At 43.0% G+C, this 23,851-nt stretch overlaps 1 protein-coding gene and 1 long non-coding RNA gene across 2 annotated transcripts; both read left to right on the forward strand.

The window, feature by feature from the left end:
• On the forward strand, window positions 350-19,775 carry LOC100736720 (calreticulin-like). The gene is made up of 8 exons (XM_021097626.1): window positions 350-518; window positions 4,786-4,862; window positions 4,968-4,993; window positions 7,775-7,886; window positions 8,724-8,867; window positions 12,658-12,750; window positions 17,940-18,152; window positions 19,303-19,775. The coding sequence occupies exons 1-8, from the start codon at window positions 350-352 to the stop codon at window positions 19,399-19,401; spliced, it is 933 nt and encodes a 310-aa protein (XP_020953285.1). The 3' UTR covers window positions 19,402-19,775.
• LOC110261231 lies at window positions 19,794-22,007 on the forward strand. The gene is made up of 2 exons (XR_002345205.1): window positions 19,794-20,618; window positions 21,642-22,007. It is a non-coding gene; the product is annotated as an uncharacterized LOC110261231 (long non-coding RNA).

A 23,851-nucleotide genomic window follows, 5' to 3' on the forward strand; every position in this document is an offset into this window, starting at 1 on the left:
TCAGTGCTGTGGCTAGGGTTCCTGGCCCAGGAACTTCCACATGCTGCAGGTGCAGCCCTCCAAAAAATCCTGGTTTAGTTCCTCACTAGCCATGTGGCCCTAGGCAGGTCACTTCACCTTCCCATGACTCAGATTCCCAATTTGTAAAAGTGAAAATAATACCTGTTTTGCAGGGTTGCTCCGAGGCTTGACTAAGATGTGTGTAAAGCATCTAGCATAGCACTTGGCACGAAGTTGTTGTGTGAGAAAGTACCAGAAATTAGTGAGAGCAAGTGCTGGGATTCTCTGGCTGCTTTTAGGGTATTTAAGCCTAAAGATTCTGTGCTCTTAGGTCTCCAGACCAGCGAAGATGCCAAGTTTTATGCCCTCTCAACCATTCAGCAATGAGAACGAGACCTTGGTGGTTCAGTTTTCAGTAAAATATGAGCAAGGCATTGATTGTGGTGGCAGGTATGTGAAACTCTTTCCTGACACCTTGAACCAGGAGGATATGCACTCTGAGTATTACATCATGTTTGGTAAGCTCTTTGATGGCAGTCGCTATCAGCCCCATGAAGTCTTTTTTTTTTTTTTTTTGTCTTTTTGTCTTTTTAGGGCCACACCCATGGCATATGGAGGTTCCCAGGCTAGGGGTCCAATCTGAGCTGTAGCCGCTGGCCTACATCACAGCCACAGAAACATAGGATCTGAGCCATGTCTGCGACCTACACCAGATCCTTAACCCACTGAGCAAGGCCAGGGATCTAACCCATATCCTCGTGGATGCTAGTTGAGTTCGTTAACCACTGAGCCATGACGGGAACTCATTTTTTTTTTTCCCCATGAGGTCTTAATGAGAGCCACTGTAGTTGTAGAAACGGCTCAGAGGGGCCTGGAACAGCAAGTTTCTAGTGTGATGGCTCTACTTCCCTCCGCAGTAAGACTCTTCAAAGACTTGAGAGAAGCAGCTCTAAACCTAAATGTTAATATAAATAGAACAGAGGTGGACGTCACATGGTATTAACAAGACTGTAGTACAGAAGGACATTCCCTAGTTCCTGGGATCAGAACCTATAGATACCCTCAAATGTCCCTCCTACAATAAGGCATTGTGCGCTGAAGGAGGTTCCTGCCTTCAGGGAGAGAGGCATGGAAGGTCAGGGAAGTCACCCATTTTGAACATCTGTAGTGCATCCAGAGTGTTGCATCTGTAACCTCAGGATGTCACTAGGCCTCCTTGGGTACAGGCCAGCTCTTACTTAGCTCCTACCCTAAGCACAGTTACAACGTGGTGGAGATGAAAAAACTCAAGAAATGGCATGTGGGCTATGGATCCAGCATTGTCAGCTGCAGTGGCTTGGGTTGCTGCTATGGCATGGGTTTGATCCCTGGCCCAAAAATTTCCACATGCTGTGGGCAGAGGCAAAAAACAACAGCAAAAACAAATGAACAAAAAAACCAAAAAGCAAAAAACAAAACAAAACAACAACAACAAAAAAAAGCAAAACCCAAACCCAAGAAACAACAGCAGTTAATTCAACTCCCAAATCACTGATGAAGAATGTGGACTTTACTGACTGTTTTTGCACAAATTTAGAGGAAAGGATTAAACCACATCATACAGCCACATTTCCTTAAAATTTTAATATTTTTTTATCTTTTTCCAAGAAGCTTCATATCTCTCTCTTCAAGCCCTCACCAAAATCCTCCTCCTCAGCGGCTTCACCCTTTTTCTTCTCTTCTCCCTCAACTCTCTTTCTTATTTATCTCTTTTCTTATCTTCAATCCCTCTCTTGTACAGACCACTACAGCACTCTGCGGGTCTAAAATGTGTGTCTGCTCATCTCTGTTTTCTCCAGAATCCACCCTTCTCCGAGGAAATTATATGTACGTGATGGTTGTCGTAGGGAAATTATAAATAGGGGTTTTTTTAATGTGATTTTTTTCTTTTCATTTATTTGATGCTCAAACAACCCAACAAGTTTGGGCTGTTATCATCTCCATTTACAGATGAGAAAACAAAGGCCAGAAATTTGCCCAAGGTATTTTGAATTCAGTCTGTCTGGCTGTAAAGCCTGGGCTTTTTCTACTCTACCCTATTGCCTTCTCTTTTGTGGGGACACAGGTATATGAATCATTTTTTTTTAAAAGAAAGAAAGACATACTTTAAAAAAGATATTGAAAAAAGATATTGATGAGATTCTATGAGATCGCAAAAGATAGCATGACTTAGTCCAACTGGGGCTTTTTGGAAAAGGTATTAATTATTCTTTGAGGAATAGGTTGGATTTTAATAAGCAGAAAAGGAAATGGAAGAAATGTAATGAGGGCAAAGGAAACTGCACGTACAAAATCTCAGAGCCATGAAATTCAAACGCAGGTAGAAAAATGATGAGACTAGTGTGGCCAGAGCACATTGTGTGTGTGTGTGTGTGAGAGAGAGAGAGCAAGAATGTGGGAATTTAGGTTGAAAAACTAGGTTAAAACCTATTTTTTGGACCTTTATCAGGTTAGGTTGTCTGGGCTCAGAGTCACAGATCAACAGTTTCCTCTAAAGTTTTCACAAGGCAGAAAGAGCTGCAGGCTCTATTTCTAGGTAGGCTTGGGTTTAGATCCCAGCAATGCTAATTATTAACTGTTGGGCTTTTTGCAAGTTGCTTAACTTTCCTGAGCCACAATTTTCCCAGCTAAAAGCAGAGAGGGTAATACCTACTTGTTGTGAGAATTCAGTGGCGTGGTATAAAGTACCTGGCGTAGAAGGGGCCTCAAGTTTGGTTTGGTCAACGGGAGCCCTGGCAGAAGATAGCAGCGAGGGAGGAGACTTGTGTCCCTTGACTTAAAGTCACAGCTTCTCTCCTGGATGCCCTCTCTGCAGGACTCTCTCTTCTGGGCTCTGGTAACCACCCCTTCTCCTGGGCCCTTCAAACCTAGGGACAGGAATAGCCCTACTGCTGCTGGTCCAGAGCATAGCACTATTCCTTATATTTTCTCAGTGCCCTGCTCCTACCATTTAAAATAATCCCTTTATTAAATTCTCCTCAAATATTCCTAAATATTTGTGTGCTATCTATTTCCTACTGGGACCCTGATGATTACACAGACTATGTCTGTCTTGGCCACAGGACAGGATGACTGCCTAAAAGTGGTATAAAACCATGCACTGGGGAGTTCCCGTCATGGCACAGTGGTTAACGAATCCGACTAGGAACCATGAGGTTGTGGGTTTGATCCCTGGCCTTGCTCAGTGGGTTAACGATCCGGCGTTGCTGTGAGCTGTGGTGTAGGTTGCAGACACGGCTTGGATCCTGCGTTGCTGTGGCTCTGGTGTAGGCCGGCGGCTACAGCTCCGATTCAACCCCTGGCCTGGGAACCTCCATATGCCACGGGAGCAGCCCAAGAAATGGCAAAATGGCAAAAAGACAAAAAGACAAAAAAAGACAAAAAAAAAAAAAACCCATGCATTGGGATTTAATTTCCAGGCCTTGACATCTGTGGCTTTGGCAACAACAAAGTAGGAGTCATCCTTTGCTATCAAGGGAAATACCATGAGAACAACAAGACTATCAAGTGCAGGGTGAGTGTGCGGGCTGGTCCTCAACCTCAAGGGAGGATAACCATTTTGTATATGTTATCGGATTTAATCCTTTCAAAGACCTTATAAATTCAATCCTATCATCTCCATTTTGCAGATTAGAAAACTGACTTAGGGAAGTGCTCTAAAGTATAGGAGTTCACATAGATGCAATTGATCTGAAAGCTGAGGAAGTCATATAAGTTTGTCTCTTAGAACAATGCTCAGCATGGCTTGGTTTCCCACTGCTAGATGTTGGAAGAGATAGGGCAGGTGGGGAGTGCTGCACTTAGAAGTGGGTGGTGAGTTTACCTAGTAACATCGGGGTTAGAGAGATCTAGGTTGGCCGGAGGATAGTGGCTGGATTTCATCAGCAGCTCGATAGGAAATCACTGAATGTCAGCTCTGTGCTGGGCCTTAGGCTGGGGCTAGAGTGATCCAGGCATGGCCTCTGACTTCACAGAACTCAGAATCCAGTGAAGGTAAGAGTCAAGCAAAGGAGAATGACTGCCTAGTATAACTAGGCTCTAGGAGCACAGAGGAAGCCCCTGACCCAAACTGGTGGCTTAAGAAATGTTTCATAGAGGTTTCCCCTGTGCCAAGGTTTGAATCATGACCATGAATAATTAGCCTTGTAAAGGAAGGTGACAATTTTAGGGAGGATTGAGCTACTGAAAGAGGTAATCACATGAGAAACGTCAAGAAGACTTTAGAAAGAGTGGCACTGCAAGAAATTTGGCACAACTAGAGCAGAAGAGAGAGGTAGAGACTGAGTCTAATGAAGCCCCTAGGTCCTGGGTCAAAGGAGAACTTATGTTCCGGGCAAGGTCCTTTCCTAACAGGACTGTACCGGGGCTATACATTCATGGGCTCCCTGGGATCCTCCTCAGAGTAGGCCTTGTCCTGGAACCTGCAGATACATTGGATGAATCAGACATGATCCCACTGTTGAGAAACTCAGAGCCTGGTGGGACAGACAGTAAAACAGACAAAATCAGGGATTGACCATTGCTGTGATGGAGGGAAGGATGGGAGCTGGGGGAGCCCAGGGGAGTGTCTACTTAGGAGAATGAGACCCTAAGTCTCTTTCCCAGAGAAATGGGACGAGGGATGTGGTAAAGAATGTTTGTGAACATATGGGAGGTGGCATTCAGGAGCTGATTGTCTGTTTCAGGTCATGCATTTAGTGCTTGAGGTCCAATAGGGAACTGAAATAATCCTCCTTCCCTTTCTAGATCATAAAGACACTCACCTGTACACTCTGATTATTCACCCTAATGCTACTTATGAGGTCAAAATAGACAACCAGCAAGTAGCAGCTGGGGATCTGGAGGATGACTGGGCCTTCTTGCCTCCCAGGAAGATCAAAGACCCCTATGCCCAGAAACCAAGGAAATGGATGAACGTCTGCAAGTAGAGGATCCTGAAGATAAGAAACCTGAGGTCAGAGGGTGTTTGGGAAGCAGGTGGGGGTCTCAGCTGTGAGGTTGGACCAAGGAGGCTGGGAACAATGGAGCAGAAACCAGGGACATCAATCCCTCAAGGAGGGGTCCGGCTAAGTATCGGTATCAAAGAGTCATGGAGGGAATAGGGAAGCACCTCACTTTTGCTGAGGTTCTGTTGCTTCTTCGGGCAGCTTCCATGAAGATAAGGAAACTGATGCTTAGAAAATGAAGTGACTTGCCCGAGCACACATACTTTAGCACCAACATTTGAACCTGTATCTCTTTGACTGCAAAGTTATTAATATGGGAAATATATGGGGTATACTCACTGATTTATTAACACTCACTGGAAGGCTGCACTGGATAGAGCTATGAAGAGAACAATCCAGGGACCGAGAATCCTCCTGGGATTCAGAGTCTAGTGAGGAATGCAGGCAAGTACCCAGATGAAGGTCACACTGTGTAATTAGTGGTAAAAGGGAAGCCAAATCCTTTGGGAGCCCCAAACAGGCTTCTAACCCAGTCCGAGCTGGGGTGCAGCTGGTGGTCTGGGAAGGAAGAGGCAATGAGGACTGGGTTAACCTTGGGGTTGGAAATATGGAGTCAGACAGATACAGGTTTGTATCTGAGGTCCACCATTTACTAACCATGAAACGCCGCCTATAAACAGACCTTGAGCAAGGAGCACAACTGCTATTATGAAAGTCAGTTACTTAGCAGGGGGTATTATAGTATCTATGGGTGAAGGTTGTTGTGAAGATTAAATGACTACATAATAAGCCCTTAATATATGGCATTTATATATTAGCCATGTACTGAATTTCTCTCTCTCTTTTTTTTTTTTTTTGGTCTTTCTAGGGCTGCACTTGTGGCATGTGGAGGTTCCCAGGCTAGGGGTCTAATCGGAGCTGTAGCTACTGGCCTTCACCAGAGCCACAGCGATGTGGGATCCGAGCCGTGTCTGCAACCTACACCACAGCTCACAGCAATGCCGGGTCTTTAACCCACTGAGCAAGGCCAGGGATCGAACCCGCAACCTCACAGTTCCTAGTCGGATTTGTTAACCACTGAGCCACAACGGGAACTCCCATGTACTGAATTTCAAACAGTGAATTCATTAGAGCAATGGAAATTGAGTTGGAAGAAAGACATTGCAGAGACTGAGAACAGCAGGAATAAAGGTGGAACAGTTAGGTGAAAGTAACTGGTTATGTAAAGAAGTAGCAATTTAGTGTTTGGGGAGCATAAAATTCAATAAAGCAACATGGATGGACCTAGAAATTGTCATGCTAAGTGCAGTTAGTGAGACACAAACGTCATGTGCTATCACTTATATGTGGAATCTTTTTAAAAAGGACACAGTGAACTTCTTTGCAGAACAGATACTGACTCACAGATTTTCAAAAACTTATGGTTTCCCAAGGAGACAGGTTGTGGGGGAGGGATGGGTGGGCTGGGGATTTAGGATGGAAACGCTGTAAAATTGGGTTGTGATGATCATCCCACAACTATAAATACAATAAAACTCACTGAGTTAAAATAAAAAAGGATAGAAAGCCCTGATTTAAAAAAAATTCAAGGTAGAGAGTGGTTGGAATAAGTTGGAATGGTCTGTTGGAGCCAGGCCCTGGAGGACTTCCCCTGCTGTGCTGCTGCTTCACAGGTCAGGGCAGATTCAGCCTGATGAAGAAAAGATGCTCAGAGTTAAGCATGGAGCAGCAGGGCACCCAGCAGCGAGAATCCATTCACTAAGGAGAAGCCTGCAGAGAGGTGGCCAGCGGGCCAGCCATGTGTAGGGAGACTCAGTGGGCTCCAATTCCAGGGGCAGGGAGTATAGTCAGGGAATTAAAGCAGGTGATTGGGCAGTATCTGGACCTTCAGCAACAGGAAAAGGAGAGACTAGGTTATTTCCAGGCTGGCAGGCAGGCTCAGAGCAGCCTCCTGGTGAGGACTGTGTATCTGAGGTAGTCAGGATTGGCTCAAGGCCTGGGGGAGAGGAGAGAGGCTGCAGGCCGCTGTGCTCCCTGTTCAGTCGTCCTAGAAAAGGTAGAAACTCGATAGTTAGTCTGGGCTCTATCAAAACTGTAACCCCCAGAATCGGATGCTGACTGTTAATGTCTCAGGAACCGCGAAGCAGCTGAAACAGCCCAGGGGCCAGGGAGCTCTGCAATTCGCAATACTGAGGCAGGACTCTGAGTCTAGTGCACTTGACATTGAAGCCTTTGGTCAGTCTGGGCAAATGGCCAGCACCAAGGTGAACTGCCAGGTAGACAGAGCAAAACTTTGGAGGCTCCACAGCAGAGGAAATAATGAAAGTTGGAGTCGGCAGTGACTTGGAGCACTGTTTTAGGAGATAGAAAGGACTTGGGGTGCAAGGGAGGACTGATCCAGGTCAGGGAGCACCCTGGGGTACAAGGCGGGTCACTAAGAGAGGCCTTCAGGAAGACAGACCCAGGCTAGAAGGCTTGTTCTGAGAATAGGGGCGCATGACTGGGGACAAGAGAGTTCCAAAGATAAGGGAAATTCCCGTCTTATTTGAACTCAGAATTCTCAAGGTCAGAAGGATAGGGAATTTGCAGAGAGGCTGGAGTTGATGGAAGTCTTTTTCTTTGCTGGGTGTCTTGGATTTGTCTGCAGTCCTGAGCTGGGCTTTCCTAGGGGTGAGGACCAGAGGGGGGCAGGGGTAGGGTAGCAGGTCCAACCCAGCTGTACTCTGGACCCCAGTTTCATTCCATTCCCCGCCCCCTCCCCATCCTCATGGAGGAACATTTTGTTTTAGGACCGGGAAGACTGAATTCATCCCAGACCCGAATGCCAAAAAGCCAGAGGACTGGAATGAGGCAATGGATGGGGAGTGGGAAGGGCCTCTGATACCAAACCTGAAGTATAAGGTGAGCAGCCTCCCCTTCCAGTTGGTGTAAGAGATAAGGCAGGAGGGATGTAAATGTTCATTTACAGGACGGAAACACTGAGGTCCTGTAGTCTCCTCCTCCTTTTCCCCAGCTCCTTCTCTAAGGAGCCACATCCAGACCCCGCTCTCAGAGCTGTGCCCATCTGGGAGAAGGTGGGCTGGTCGAGGTGGATGCTCAGAAGCAGAGATCCAGGCAAGGGGTTTGTGCAGAGTGCTGGAAAGCATCCAAAGGAACATTGTCAAAACAGGAAATGGGTCTGGGTCAGGAACCAGAAGTCGCAGAGGTGGTCCCAAAAGGGGAAGGGTGAGACATGAGTGAGCCGAAAGGTGTTGGGGGGAGGGGAGGAGCTTCTTTAGCTAAGTCCTGACCTCCCGTCAGGAGCGAGAGGGAGCTAATTAAGGAATCAACTCTTAAATGGCCCGGAGGTAAAACTGACTGAAGCAAGCATGGTTTTTATTTGGCCACAGTTTCCTGTGCTGCTTTCAGGGAAGAGAATGGCCCCCAGTGCAGAATCCTTAGTGGTGTTCCCTGAAGCTAAACTTTCTGAACTCCATAGACAAAACTTTTGCAGAGAGCAGGTACCAGGCTCAGAATGGGTTTCTGCCACCTCGTTTGGGTTCCTCTGGGTAGAAAAGGGATCTTGGGAAGAGTCATCAGCATCAACTCAATTCAAAGAAGGGGAAGGAAGCCCCAGATATCCTGCTCTGAATCCTTATGCCTAATACACAACTATCTTTATAAATCGATTGGCCTTTCTGACTGCATGTGAAGAATGAAAAAATACTAATACCACACTTACTCTGGTTCTTTGCTTAGGGACAATGGAAACCCCAGATCATTGACAATCCCAATTACCAGGGGGAATGGATTCATCCAGAAATAGACAACCCTAAATATAAGCCTGATCCCACCATTTGTCACTATTACAACATCAGTGTCCTCGGCCTGGACCTTTGGCAGGTAAAGTTCTCTGGGCTCCGAGCCACTGAACAACAATTCCTCTAAAGCTTCCACAAAGTAGAAAGAGCTCCAGGCTGGAAATTATAACGACTTGAATGAGTCTTGATCTTTCTAAATTTCAAACTGCTCATCTTTAAAATGGGGCTGATTTTATATACTCTAGTAATTTTCGTAGCTAAAATTGATTGAGTCTCTGCCATGTCCCAAACATTGTTTCAGAGACCGCAAATGAAATTTTTTATTTATAAATGTGAAAACTGATATTCAGAAAAGTTAGCTAATTTGCCCGAAGACACGTCTGGTCAGCAGAAAAACTAGAATTTGAGTCAGGCTTTTCTTTCTTCTTTTTTTTTTTCTTTTTTTTTTTGTCTTTTGTCTTTTGTCATTTTAGGGCCATACCTATGGCATATGGAGGTCTCCAGGCTAGGGGTCCAATCAGAACTGCAGCTGCCAGCCTACACCACAGCCACAGCAACACCGGATCTGAGCCGCATTGGTGATCTACACCACAGCTCACAGCAACACCAGATCCTTAACCCACTGAGCAAGGCCAGGGATCGAACCTGCATCCTCGTGGATGCTAGTCAGGTTCATTAACCACTGAGCCACAATGGAAACTCCAGAATCAGACTTTTCTGAGGCTAGATTCAGGGTTCTAATACTTTATACTGCCAGGCCCATCCTATATGAATGTTGTGGGGTTCTGGAAATAAAAGGAAATCAAAGGTGTGGTAAAACTTTGAAATATCAAAATCCCCAGGGAGATCCTGCTGTGGCACTGTAAGTTAAGAATCTGACTGCAGGGTCACTGCGGAGGCCCAGGTTTGAGGTACAAGTTCCCATGGTTATCTCTCCTTTTTTTCAGTTATCCCTTTTTAATAAATTATGGGAACTTTTTACATCTTGTAAAAATATGTGGTCGTATTAATATGCCTAATCTGATTGTTCCCTTGAAATGCATTGGTTTTCTTTTTCCACTGATAACATTAAGGCACCCACTATAAACTGTATCTTTGTTCATCTACAAAATTTTAAAATTATTTGGCACTAATCACTCTGCATTCTATCTTCCTCCTCAAGTAGGCAAAGCTTTCTGTTTGAGAATTTAAACCATGCTGAAGGAGTGCTTCTCAAACTTTAACAGGCACGTACATCACTCAGGAGCTTAATAAAATACAGATTCTAATTCAGCAGGTCTGGGATGAAGCCTGAGAGACTGCATTTCTCAGACTCCAGGATTATCTCTTTTATCTTTTCTTTCCTCTTGCGACACAGTTCTGTGCCATGCTGACCTCACCCTTGCAGGAATCCTTTCCTTTCAAGTTCTAATTGAGTCTGGCACTCACAAGTGCTACTCCACCCTACCTACTCAGCCAGCCGGCACATCCAGTTTATTACGGGGTCCCAGCACCTTATCAAAAAAGCCTAGTGACTCTCAGCTTAGAGATGGGTGGGAATTTCCAAGCCTGGGATTCCAGCTTTCTCTGGGAGTCCATTGCCCTCCTGATCAGGTCCTAGTCTAGCTAGCTGGTCTAGCTAGTCTAGCTAGCTTCCTGCTTAGTCCCTGACCCATCCTGCTGTCCGTTTTGACATTTCCATACACAATCCCTTTTCTTTTGCTGTCCTTTCCTTTCCTTTTATTTTCCCTTAGGCAGAAGGAACTGCATTCTTTCATTGGGACGGAGGCTAGGAGGAGAAGGCAGTGAACAAAGAAAATTCTTTCTCTTTGCTTTAGGACTCTTTATGATCTTTGAAGGAACAGTGACACAAAATGCAAAGAGGACAGCCCAGCTCTAACGCAAAGCACATTGACATTCCTTAGGTCATATGATTTGTGTCACAGCCCTGTGAGGCTGTATGGTGAGACGTATCATCTCTGTTTTACTGATCAGGAGGTGGGGAGGCTCAGAGGTGACTTGACTTATCAAGATCCTGTAGCTAGAAGTGCCCAAACCTGTACTCTTTCTATTTTATGATTCAAGTAGGGTATCACAGGTAAGCAGGTAACTTTCAGTGAATTAACTTTTACAGGCTTTTGAGTTCCTGTTGTAGCTCAGTGGTAATGAACCTGACAAGTATATGTGAGGATGCACGTTCAATCCCTGGCCTCGCTCAGTGGGTTAAGGATCCAGCATTGCTGTGAGCTCTGGCGTGGGTCACAGACGTGGCTCAGATCATGAGCTACTGTGGCTGTGGTGTAGGCCAGCAGCTGCAGCTCCAATTTGACCCCTAGCCTGGGAACTTCCACATGCCATGAGTGTGCCCCTGAAAAGCAAAACTTCTACAGACTTTACAGTCTCACAAAGCTCTTTCTCACTTGTTCTTTTCTTCTGAGAACTGTATGAAGAAAGCAGGGAAATGACATTTTCTCCACCTTCCAGATAAAAACATGGAGACACAGAGAGGATATGCGTAGACCAAGTCACTTGGCTATTGAGTTTTAGGAAGATCCTGATTCTCAGTTCTAGGCAGAGCCTCGAGTTTGGTGTAAGTGGGATGGGGGAGGGGGCACCAAAGAGAACAGGGGACATTAAAAACATTTCTCATCAGAGTACGAAAAATGGAAGAGCCAGCACCTGAGCAATTCTCTAGCCAAGACTGCTGATAACTCAAAAGAGGAAACAATCCCAAAGGTAAAGAAGAAACATTTAATTGCTTAAGGAATTATTAAAACCAAGTTTTAAAATGGCTCATGGGAAAAATAACAATCTCTACTCAACGTACTATTTTGTCATTTATTTTTCTGCTAAAGGCAGTGTTGGTGGGATGATGTGAGCCACATAAAAGTCTTTCTTATTTAAAAGGTCAAACAAAACAAAACATTTTTCAAAACCTGGGGAAGGGACACATGATTGCTCATGCTGCAAACTTTCTCTTGGTCAATTAACTTGTTGATTTATTTAACATAGTGCTAAAGTAAAAAAATCCACAGTGAACTTCCTTTTGCTTCTTTTGAAACATATCTAGATACTGAAAAGTTATGATAATAACTGTTACAACTTATTGAATGACTGTTATTTGCTAGACACTGTGCTTTACATGTATTATTTCTAATGCCGGTGACAACACTGCGAGGGAGTTATTTTTAATACTTTAGTTATGAGGGAATGGACTCAGAGGAGTTGAGCAACTTCCCCAAAGTCACACAGCTAGTATGTAGTTGAGCTGGTCTGTCTGACTCGATGACTTCTGCTCTTTCTATTCTGTTCCTTCATCATTAAATCAGTAAACACTGAACTTACTATTTGTCGTTGACTTAATTCATCTTTTTTCTTTATTTGTAAATATTAAATAAATATCTTGAGAAAATAGAGAAATATAGTAGAGAATCTAAGTTGTGCTTTACTTCTTGTCAAACCTTTTCTTTTCCCTATATTCTTTTAGTTTTTCTGATTATATTAAGGAGATAACTTTAAAAAGGGCATCTATATGTGGCAGCTGGGGTAGATGTTGTCAGTGTGAGCTGTGACAAGAACCACTGGGCGGCATCTTGGAGCCTAGCAGAGTGATGAAAATTTCTGCACAGTCCTCTAAAATAGTGGTCAGAGGCTTGGGGAGCACAGAACCTTGAGAAACAAATTAACTTCTTTCTAGAGCAGATCAGCTAAGGCAGTACAGCATTCTGATCCTCTGTATTATTAATCATCTTTGTATTTCCTCACTGCACCTCAATTATTGATTAAAATCTCTGGGCCTTTGGCCTGGGAATTTGCATTCAACAAAGCTTCCAGTTGATTTTTTAAAGTCCTTCAGCCTAGTTGTAATAATCCCATTGTTTTCATTTCAACAGGTGAAATCAGGAAGCATCTTTGACAATTTCCTTCTTACAAATGATGAAAAGTTTGCGGAAGTGGTTGGAAATAAGACCCAAGGAATAAGAAAAGTAAGATTCCCCACCCGCCCTGAGTTCCACATGTCTGACTCCTCAGTTATGCACTGTTCTTTGCCTTTTAAAAATTGGTCTCCCAGTCGCTGTCTCATTTGCTGGTTACATGGCCCTGAGAGTCAGGATAAAGGACTCCTTGGACATTTACAATCTTGCACTTGACTCTGTGAACACTTTCCAAGTCTTCCCACTTAGCCCTTAAAACAACCCAAGACACACACACACACACACACACACACACACACACACACACATTTTTTGCTTTGCTTTTTAGGACTGCATTCGAGGCATATGGAAGTTCCCAGGCTAGGGATCTAATCAGACCTACAGCTACCAGCATACACCACATCCACAGCAACACAGGATCCAAGCTACATCTATGACTTATACCACAGCTCATAGCAACACCAGATCCTTAACCCATGGTGTGAGGCCAGGGATTGAACCCACGTCCTCATGGATGCTAGTCAGGTTTGTTGCCACTGAGCCACAATGGGAACTCCCCAGCAAGACATATTATTATTCCCATTTTTCAGATGTAGGAACTGAGATTCAGAGAGTATATATAAACTGTGCAAGGTCACAAACAACTTTTAACTTGTCGAATTAGAATTCACATTCCTTCTGTGTCACAATCGCTGCTTACAGTGTGTGATCTGGAAGGGAATCACTGAACCCACTTCTGAAGGAAGACTTGGAAAAGGAAGGAAGGTATTGGTGCTGTTTACCAGCTTCCCTGCTCTCCTAGAACTGTTTTATGGGCGGAGGGGTACTTGTGACAAAGTAGGGCTTTGTGGCAAAGCCTTCTCAGTGGCGTCATCCTTCATCCAGACGTCCTGGTTCTGTAGGAAGGGCCATTCAAATAGGTTTGTGACCAGTGCTTGATTACCCAAAAGGCAGACTAAGCTAATGCTTAGAGCACCAGCAAAGCGTAGGCATTTAAAAGAAATTTTTGAGAGAACTTTGATATTTTAATATTTTCAGAGAAGCATTGATGTAGTCATCATGGAAAAAACAAAAATTAGACTTTTTTACACGTTTTAGTTTTTTTTTTTTTGTTTTTTTGTTTTGTTTTTTTAGGGCCACACCCAAGGCATATGGAAGTTTAGGCTAGGGGTCAAATCAGAGCTACAGCTGCTGGCCTACACCATAGCCACAGCAATGTAGGATCCAAGCTTCGTCTGCAACCTACTCCACACACAGCTCATGGCAACGCTGGATCCTTAACCCACTGAGTGGGCCCAGGGATCGAACCTGTGTCCTCATGGATACGAGTCAACTTGTATCTGAGCCACAATGGGAACTCCTAGGGGTTTCGTTTTGTTTTTTTGTTTTTCTTTTACTTTGAGCTTATCGTCTAATATTATTTTATTAAAGAAATAATGCATATTGTTTAGGAACATGAGTTTTAGAGCTACATTGCTTAGTTCAAATCCAGGCTCCATTACTTACCAGCTGTATGACCTTGGGCAAGTTATTTAACCTCTCTGATCTTCAGTCTCCTCATCTATAAATTGGGGGTGATGATAACAGTTACAAGTTCCTAGCATAGCATAAGTGTTCAATACATGGTACTTATTATTAATAACTTATATATTCACTTGGCAAATATTTTGTTGAGTGCTTGTTCAAAACACTGTTGTAGTGGGGGGGGGATATACCAGTGAAATAAAACAGAGACATTTCTGCCCTCATGGGGCTTATATTCAGTCAGCGGAGACCGACAGGAAGCATATAAAGAAGTGCATATATATAAGTGAGGTAAGCTACAGAGAACAGTACAGCAGTAGAGTAGGCTGTGAACATGGGGGTTTTGCTCTTTGGTCAGGAGAGACCTTGGTGAATAGGTAACATTGAAGAGATTTAGGAAAAGAAAGGAGCAAAAACCACAGGTGTCCAGGAAAAAAAAGCATTCTGGTAGAGAGAATAGAAAATGCCAAGTTCCTGAAGTATTAGCCTAATCTGCTTGTCCAAGAAAGAATAAGAAGGGCAGTGTAACTAGAGCTGAGTGAGAAAGAATGAGAGCAGTTGGGGCCATTTCTGAATAAAATGGGGAGCCATCAGAGCCATTTTTAGCAAAGGTTTGACATGAACCGGTTCAGAGATTAAGATGTTATTCTGGCTGCTGTGTTGCAAAGGACTATAGCAAAAAAAAAAAAAAAAAAAAATACTGTGGTGGAACAAAGACCGGAACAGGTAGTAGTGATAGAGAGGGAGAAATGCTCAGATTCTAGATCCATTGTAAAGGCAAAAGCCACAGGAGTGATATAAAACATGAGTGAGAGCAAACAGAGATGGCTCCAAGGATTTTGACCCCAGTGATCAGAAGGATGGAGTTATTAAGATAGGGAAGAACAAGGAAGAAATAAATTTGGGGTAAGAGTGGGGAGAGAAATAAATTACATAATTGTTAAATCAGATATGATTCTTAGAAGTCCACATGCCAATGAGGCCATTGGATATAGTCTGAATAAGAGATATAAATTTGTGAGTCAACGTTCTATGCGTAATACTTAAAGCCCCATGAAGCTGGATGAAATCTCATAAGGAGTGGGTATATATTTTTCTATATTTCGAGATGAGGGAGATAACGTAGAACCGGCACAGAAAGGAGAAAGAGTAGCCAGCAAGGTTGGAAGAGAACTGGGACAGTATCCTGTAGGCCAAGTGAAGAAAGTGTTTTAAGGGGAAAAACAGTGGTCATTTGTGTCAAATGGTCAAGAAAGATGAGGACTGAGAACGGACCACCGAATTTGGTAATATGGAGTTCACGGGCAACTCTGAGAAGAGCAGTTTCAGTGGAGAGGTATAGGGAAAAAATGGGTTCAAAAAAGAATGGAAAGGAGTTCCTGGTGGCTCAGCAGGTTAAAGACACAGCATTGTTACTGCTGTGGCTTGGCTCACTGCTGTGGTGTGGGTTCTATCCCTGGCCCAGGGAACTTCTGCCTACCCTGGGCATGGCCAAAAAAGAAGAAAAAGAAAGAAAGAATGGAAGGAGAACAAGTAGAAAAAGCAAGTATAAACTAGGCTTTTGAGGAGTTTTGCTATAAAAAAGTTAGACAGAATAGGATGGTAGGTAGAGGGAAATGTTGGTCAAGATTTTTATATATAGTACATTTTTCTGCCTGCTTGTATGTTAATGGGGATGATACAATAAAGAGAAAAGCAATAAAGGAGAGAAAAAAGAGAATTTCTGGAGCACTGTCCTAGAGAACATGAGAGTGGATGAGATCCGGTGCCCAGAAGATGGGTTGGCTTTCTACAGGAGTATGGATATTTCATCCATAATCACAGGGATGAAGAATGACTATATAAGAATAAATACAGGCAGGTGGGTCGATGTGGTGCTGGGAGCATATGTAGTTGGATTCTCTAGGAAGCAGACACCAAGAAGAAGGTGTTAGAAATGTAAGCCATTTATTGGGGATAATGCCTGGGAAAGATGCAGGGTAGAGGATGGAGGCATAGGCACCTGTGAGAGGACAGAGGAAAAGAAAGATTGGGTAGGAATTATGACCAAGTGCAGAGCAGCTCTGAGAAAGCCCAGCATGGCTCCAGGAGAAAAGGAGAGGAGAGCAAATCCACCATAGCAACATAGAAGGCTCACCACTTAGCGCTAAGGGCTCACTTGAGTTCAGCTATAATGAGTTTAATATGAGAATAATCAGTTTGTTTTTATTATTTTCTCTAGCCATTTTCTCTGCTTAGATGCGGGTGTAGCAAGTTGGATTTAATCCTAAATCCAGACTTAGAGGATTTGCCCAACTAAGGGATGGAAGGGTGAGGGAGCCAAGGATATTTCCAAGAGGGTAATCACATAAAAATAAAGAGGAAAGTGAAGGCATGAGTTGGTTGAGGTCTAACGAAAGGAAAATGGCTCAATAGATGGTTATAGGTCTGAGTGGGCTTGAGGAGTTGGTAGAGTTGGGGTCTTTGGTTACCTTTGGCAAGAACTGTTTTGGTAGAGAGTGGAGTGAGGAAACCAATTAGCAGAGCACAGACGGAAGTGAGAAATAGAGACACTAACTGTAGCCAGTGCTTTCCAGGCATAATAAAATGAAGAGCTGGAGTTCCTGCTGGGGCTCAGCATGTTTAGAATCCAGCTAGTATCCGTGAGGATGCAGATTCCATCCCTGGCCTCGCGCAGTGGGTTAAAAGATCCAGTGTTGTCATGAGCTGTGGTGTAGGTCACAGATCTGGCGTTGCTGTGGCTGTGGTGTAGGCCAGGAGCTGCAGCTCTGATTTGACCCCTAGCCTGGGAACTTCTATATGCTGCGGGTATGGCCCAAAAAAAGAAAAAGAAAAGAAAGAAAACGAAGACCCAACTGAGAAAGAAATTTTCTCCCTAATACTGTGGGAATCACAACAAGAAGTCAAGCCTTGGTCCCAGTAGGATTGTTAAAGTCTCCAGCCTTCTGGGCATGCAGGTTCTCAGTGTAGTTTTGTTCCCTGGGTAAAAGACTATTTGGCCTAGATTCTCTAGGTGAGAATTAAAGCCCTAGAGGAGTTTGCATTCTGTCCTTTCTTTGAGGCCCTTCTGAGTAGAAAAATTTATGAAGCTGGCTGTAAAGATCAAATTCTAGAATTTGGATGAACACATTAAGGAACACAGAAGTCCCATTTCTGACCTAATGTAAGTTTGAACTGGTTACAGTTCAAAAGCAAATTCAAAGAGTTCTATAAAAATTGTTTTTCTGTGCTATAGCAGAAGGAGGGCCAAACTCGGGGGCCACAAAATCTGGTTTCTAATGCTAGTTCTACCACTCACTAGCTGTACAGCTTGGACAAGACACCTAATCAGTCTGAACCTCATATCCCTCATCTAGAAATTGGGACTAGTAACACTTAACTTCAGCTATTGCTGTGAGTCATAGAAATATGTGCAAATGTCTCTCACCGTGCTTAGTTGTGCTGAAGGCATTTGGGAAATGTTTATTGAATCCAGGCCAATTTTATTTATGATCAGATCTCTCTCTCTCTCTCTCTCTCTCTCTCTCTCACACACACACACACACACTCACACATTCACACATTTCTCTCCACCCCACACACAGTGAAAACTTGTGTGTAAATAAACACCATACCAGAAATCTTAAAGCGTGTGGGAAGATGCCAAACATTCCTAAAGGGAGTTAACTTTGTTTATACCATCTGTAAATTATTTTGAAATTCCACACTCTAAATAGGACATAGAGAAGCAACGGAGAGAACTGCATGAAGAAATGGAAAAAAGAAAACAACAAGAAGAGGCCAAGAAGAAGAATGAAAAAGAGAAGGAAAGGGAAGGTGACATCGGGGGAACTGAAGAAGAGGGAAGTGAAGAGGATTCAGCTGAGGAATCAGGAACTAACAGGCAGCTGAAGGAAGATGATGCTGAAAGAGCATTTCTGGATAAACATGTAAAAGTCCACGTTGACCAGAAGGATAAACTGTAACTGGGTAAAAAGTGGTTACTGCTCAGAGGCAAACCATATTGCATAGAAGGAAAAATGTTCATGAGGCTGGCAAAATCTGGGGCGCAAAATAACTTGCTCTTTGAATGAACATTAGATTTATATTTCTGTCCCATCTCGTTTGCTCTGTATGACTTTGGGAAAGGTGCATCACCTCTTGGGTCTTTTATTTTCTTATCAATGGAAAGGGAGTGATAATTCCTATTTTATAAGGTTGTCATAAGGGTTAAATTAGCTATGTGTGTAAAGTGCCTGATATAAATACAGTCAACAAATAGTAGCTATTCCTACTTATCATCATGATATTTATGAAATTAACTAACAGTAAAAAAGCTTCTGTATACACATGAACCTCACTTTCAATTTATTCCAGTATATTCAGTGGTTTTATTTTGAGTATATTATTTGGTATTTCCTGAACATTTCTTTTTTTTTTTTTTTTTTTAGGGCCACACCTGCGGCGTATGGAGATTCCCAGGCTATGGGTCAAATCAGAGCTGTAGCTGCCGGCCTACGCCACAGCCACAGCAACGCCAGACCCAAGCCACATCTGCGACCTACACCACAGCTCACAGCAACACCAGATCCTTAACCCACTGAGTAAGGCCAGGGATCGAACCTGCGTCCTCATGGATACCAGTCATTCATTTCCACTGAGGCATGACGGGAACTCCTTACCAAGCATTTCTGATAGTTGCGTTTAGGGGCAATGTTGTTTTCTTCTTGTAGGTGTATCAAGCACCTAAAATCAGACTTCCTCTTAACATAAACAAAGATACTTTATGAAATTCCTTTTGCTTCTCTGCTGTTTCGTGACCTAATTTTTTTTTTATTTTCTTGTCTTTTCCAGGCCACGCCTGCGGCATATAGAAGTTCCTAGGGTTCGAAACAGAGCTACAGCTGCTGGCCTACGCCACAGCAGCACTGGATCTGAGCCAAGTCTTTGAGCTATACCACAGCTCACAGCAACGCTGGATCCTTAACCCACTGAGCAAAACCAGGGATCAAACCCGAGTCCTCATGGATACCAGTTGGGTTATCCCCTGAGCTACAACAGGAACTCCCCTAATTTCTGATTAATTGTTACTTGTTGCAGGTTTGCTGGCTTTACATTTATCTTTCCTGTACCACTGGCTCACAACATTATTATGTGCATTCATGCAGCAATTTACAGATCACAAGCGCTTTCCCATAAATTTGAGGAGTTCCTGCGATGTGCTCATTTAATCCTCATAGCAGGTATTGTAGAAAATATCATTATTATCTTCCTTTTACAGAATCAGAAACTAAGAGCTGGCAAGTCACTTGCTCAGGGTTAAAAAGCCAGTAAGGGGTGGGGCCAGTATCTGAACTCAAGTTTGTCTGACTCCAAAGATCATCCTTCCATTGCATTAGGCTGTGTGTCGAATGGATGAGTAAACATCTGTTGCTCTAGAATACGGATAGTAGGCCAGTCACACATAGAAAAAAATATCCTTTAGAGAAAAATAATCACAAAGTAATTTTCCTCTTTTAACAATTTTCTCAAAAAAAAAGAAAAAAAAAGACAAACACGTGTTCCCTGGTGGCTCAGCAGGTTAAGGATTTGGCGTTGTCACCGCTGTGGCTCCTCCTGTCACTGCTGTGAAGTGGGTTTGATCCCTGGCTGGAGAACTTACACTTGCTGTGGGCAAACAAACAAACAAGTAGTTGAGTGAAGTGTAAAAGCTTTTTCATATTAAGAAGTGATACAACTAATGTGGTTGCCAGGTGTTTAAGGCCACCATGATTGAGTCTTGGTCCACCGCTGTATTACCTTGGGCCGGTAGTCTAACTTTCCTGTGCCTCATTTTTCACAGTTGCAGGCTTGTCTGTGAGGATTAAATGCTGCACCTTCCTTCCTTCCTTTATTTTACTGGGACTACACCAAGGACTAATCCCAGTCTAGCTGGAGAGTCAGGCCCAGACACAATTATCAAATGATAGCATAGAGCTACAAATTTGGGTCTGGAACATAGTAGATGCTCAATAAATATTAGTTGAAAGAGTGAACGCAACTCTGGCTGGTGGTCTCAGGAAGAGTTCATGAACAAAGTAATTTTTGAATCAGCTCTTGAAAAATAAAAGTCTGTCTGTTGGAGAAGGATATGTGTGAACCATATTTCAGAGTCAAAGAGCATGGCACCTGGGTAATAGGAGTGGGGTGGTGAGGTCAGGGAGGAGCAGCAAGAATTCCTTCTTCCTTCTTTCTTGTAGATTGGTGTCTGCTGTAGTTTCTGGGCACTACAATCATTGAAATATTCTTGTTTGGGAAACTTGCCTTTGCAGAGGAGGCAAAACTTTACCTCTACCCTTTTAGGGTCTTCAGTTGGACCTGAGAATTTCATTGACATAAGACAGATTAACAAGAGAAAACATTCAAATTTATTTAATGTAAGTTCTGCTTTTTTTTTTTTTCCCCTTTTTTGTGCCATTTGCAGTATATGGAAGTTCCCAGGCCTTGGGGTCGAATCCGAGCCACACCTGCAGCCTATATGATAACTGCGGCAATGCTCGATCTTTAACCCACTTCTCTGGGCCAGGCAGAGAACCAGCGCCTCCACAGAGACAAGCCAGATCATTAACCCTCTAGGGCACAGTGGGAACTTCTATTTAATGTAAGTTTTATGTGACACAAGAACCCCCATAAGGAAACAAAGAACCAAAGAAGTGGCAAAACCTAAATGCTTTAATGCTGAGTTAAGCCAAGAGGGGCAGCTGTGGGAAAGTAACTAACACAGGGAGGCTGAAAGATGATAAGAGTTATTTTAACAATGTCAGTTTGTGTAGAACGCTCTTGGTCTCAGCTTGATAAGACTGTTTCTTTTCTCCTGGTATGTGGAGGGCAGCTCCTACATGGGAGTTTTATCTCCTGTGCTCAGGAGGAAAGGGGAGATCACAGTGTCCCTTTTGTATCTGCTGTTTTTCAAATGCCTTCAGCTCGAAAAAATCCTTATGCCAAAGTGGCATATTTTGGAGGAGCATATTTTGGCACCCTTCACCTTTATATCTTCCCAGGGTGAAAAAGAGCAAGTGTTCAATTGCTGAATCTGAGCATTGTCTTGGGCTGAAGGGCTGGTGTGTGAAGAATCTATATTTTAGGGATGCCAGTCTGATAGCATCATTTCCTACCAATGTCTGCTCTGATTGGTCTACCAATTGTTACATATTTTCAAATATCACCAGATGAAGATACTGATTTTTCATGCAGAATTTTGGAGGAGGAGTGAACAGTAAAGGTCCATTTGAATGTATTTTGTTAAAGCTGCTGTTTTCCCTTAGTTAATTTTTTGCCTTTATTTTCATCGATTGTACAAATGTTATTTCATAATTTAATGTAATTTACAAGAAAAAATATCCATGCATAGTTCCATCCATTCTGAATATAGACTGAACTTTTTTTCTGTTTCCTTCCAGGACTTGTCTTTTGATCACCACCATTCTGCCACTGAGCTGTACACCTCCAAATTGAGTTTTTCCTATATTTTTCTTCTATAATTTTGTTTTTCATATTTATTACATTTTTAGTCCTCCTCAAGCCAGTCTTGTATAAGGTGTAGAAGTGATAAAATATGGTAATTGAGGCCTTGATATATTAGTTTCTGGGGGGGATTATCAAAGTCTTCAGCTACAATTATGCATCTATCTATTTCTCCCTGAAGTTCTGTATATTTTAAGACTATATAATTAGGTGCATCTGTGTGTTTTACCTGTCGCATTTGTATGTGCCTACTGCTTATGAATATGTAGTGACTTTTTATCATTTATTATCTTTTAAGACTACAATTCCTTCCTGTTTGCTGCATTCTTGAAACTAATACAACATTGTAAGTCAACTACATTCCAATAAAATTTAAAAATAAAATAAAATTCCTGCAGTTTCCGTCATGGCTCAGTGGTTAATGAATCCATCTAGGAACCATGAGGTTGTGGGTTCGATCCCTGGCCTTGCTCAGTGGGTTAAGGATCCAGCGTTGCCGTGAGCTGTGGTGTGGGTCGCAGATGCGGCTCGGATCCCGCGTTGCTGTGGCTCTGGCGTAGGCCGGTGGCTACAGCTCCGATTAGACCTCTAGCCTGGGAACCTCCATATGCTGAGGCAGTGGCCCAAGAAATGGCAAAAAGACAAAAACAAAAAAAAATAAATTCCTTTCTGACAGATATTACAATCACAACCCAGTTCATGTTTTCCTGGTGTGTTTTCTTTCATTTTTTTTTTTTTAAGTCTTTCTATCTCCTTATGTTTTAAGTGTGTCTCTGATGACCAATTTATTGTTGGATATAATTTTAAAAATCCAATTGGTGAGATTAATATATTGCATTTAATGTAATATATGAAGAGTTAATCCTGCCATCCATGTTCTATATATTCTTATTATTTGTTATTTGTTATTTTATTTTGGCCATGCCCATGGCATGTGGAGGTTCCCAAGCCAGAGCCACTGCAGTGATTATACCAGATCCTTAACCTGCTATGGCACAGAGAACTCCTATTTTTTTATTTTTAACCTCCATTTCTGCTTTTTTTTTTCAGCCGTAGTTGTGGCATTTGGAGGTTCCCAGGCCAGGCATCAAACCCATGTCACAGCAGTGAGCTGAGACATATCAGTGACAACACTAGATCCTTAACCCACTAGGCTACCAGAGTATTCCTCTGCTTTCTTTATTATTTATTGAAACATAGCGAATTTACAGTGTTGTGCTAATTTCTAGTGTGTACCAAAGTGATTCATATATATATGAAGCATTTAGGTTGCTTCTATGTCTTGGCTGTTGTAAATAGGGCTGCTCTGAACACTGGGGTACATGTGTCGTTTTAAATTAAGAGTTTTCACTGGATAAATGCCCAGGAGTGGGCTTGCTCGATCATATAGTTACTCTGTTTTCAGTTTTTTAAGGAACCTCCGCACTGTTCTCCATAGTGGCTGCACAAATATACATTCCCACCAAAAATGTAAGCGGGATCCCTTTTCTCCACACCCTCTCCAGCATTTATTATTTGTAGACTTTTATTTTTTTATTTTTTATTTTTTATTTTTTTGTCTTTTTGGCATTTCTAGGGCTGCTCCCGCAGCATATGGAGGTTCCCAGGCTAGGGGTCGAATCGGAGCTGTAGCCACCGACCTACACCACAGCTCACGGCAACACCAGATCCTTAACCCACTGAGCAAGGCTAGGCAGGGATCAAACCTGCAACCTCATGGTTCCTAGTCGGATTCATTAACCACTGGGCCACCACGGGAACTCCTGTAGACTTTTTTTTATGACCAGGCCAGGGATTGAATCCGAGCAGCAGCTGCAACCTACGCCACAGCTGTGGCAACATTAGATCCTTTAACCCACTATGCCATGCTGGGGATCAAACCTATGCTGCCACAGAAACAACACCTGCTGGGTCGCAGCAGCAACTTCCAAGTTGTTAAGGCATTTTGAGTTTATTTTTATGTATGGAGTGAGAGTGTGTTCTAACTTCAATGATTTATATGCAGCTGTCCAGCTTTTCCAACATCACTTGCTGAAGACACTGTCTTTTGTCCATTGTATATTCTTGCCTCTTTTGTCAAAGATTAATTGATCATAAGTATTTAGGTTTATTCGGAGCTCTCTATTCTGTTCCATTGAGCTATGTG

Source organism: Sus scrofa, chromosome 6, assembly GCF_000003025.6.
Source record: "Sus scrofa isolate TJ Tabasco breed Duroc chromosome 6, Sscrofa11.1, whole genome shotgun sequence".
In the NCBI taxonomy this organism is placed as follows: Eukaryota; Metazoa; Chordata; class Mammalia; order Artiodactyla; family Suidae; genus Sus; species Sus scrofa.

What these genes read in the sequence shown, in the direction of transcription:
- LOC100736720 (XM_021097626.1), top strand. Translation starts at nt 350, where the DNA reads ATGCCAAGTTTTATGCCCTCTCAACCATTCAGCAATGAGAACGAGACC. An exon ending in TACCAAACCTGAAGTATAAG is followed by an intron (nt 7,887 to 8,723) that starts GTGAGCAGCCTC and finishes TTCTTTGCTTAG; the next exon opens with GGACAATGGAAACCCCAGAT. An exon ending in TCGGCCTGGACCTTTGGCAG is followed by an intron (nt 8,868 to 12,657) that starts GTAAAGTTCTCT and finishes TCATTTCAACAG; the next exon opens with GTGAAATCAGGAAGCATCTT.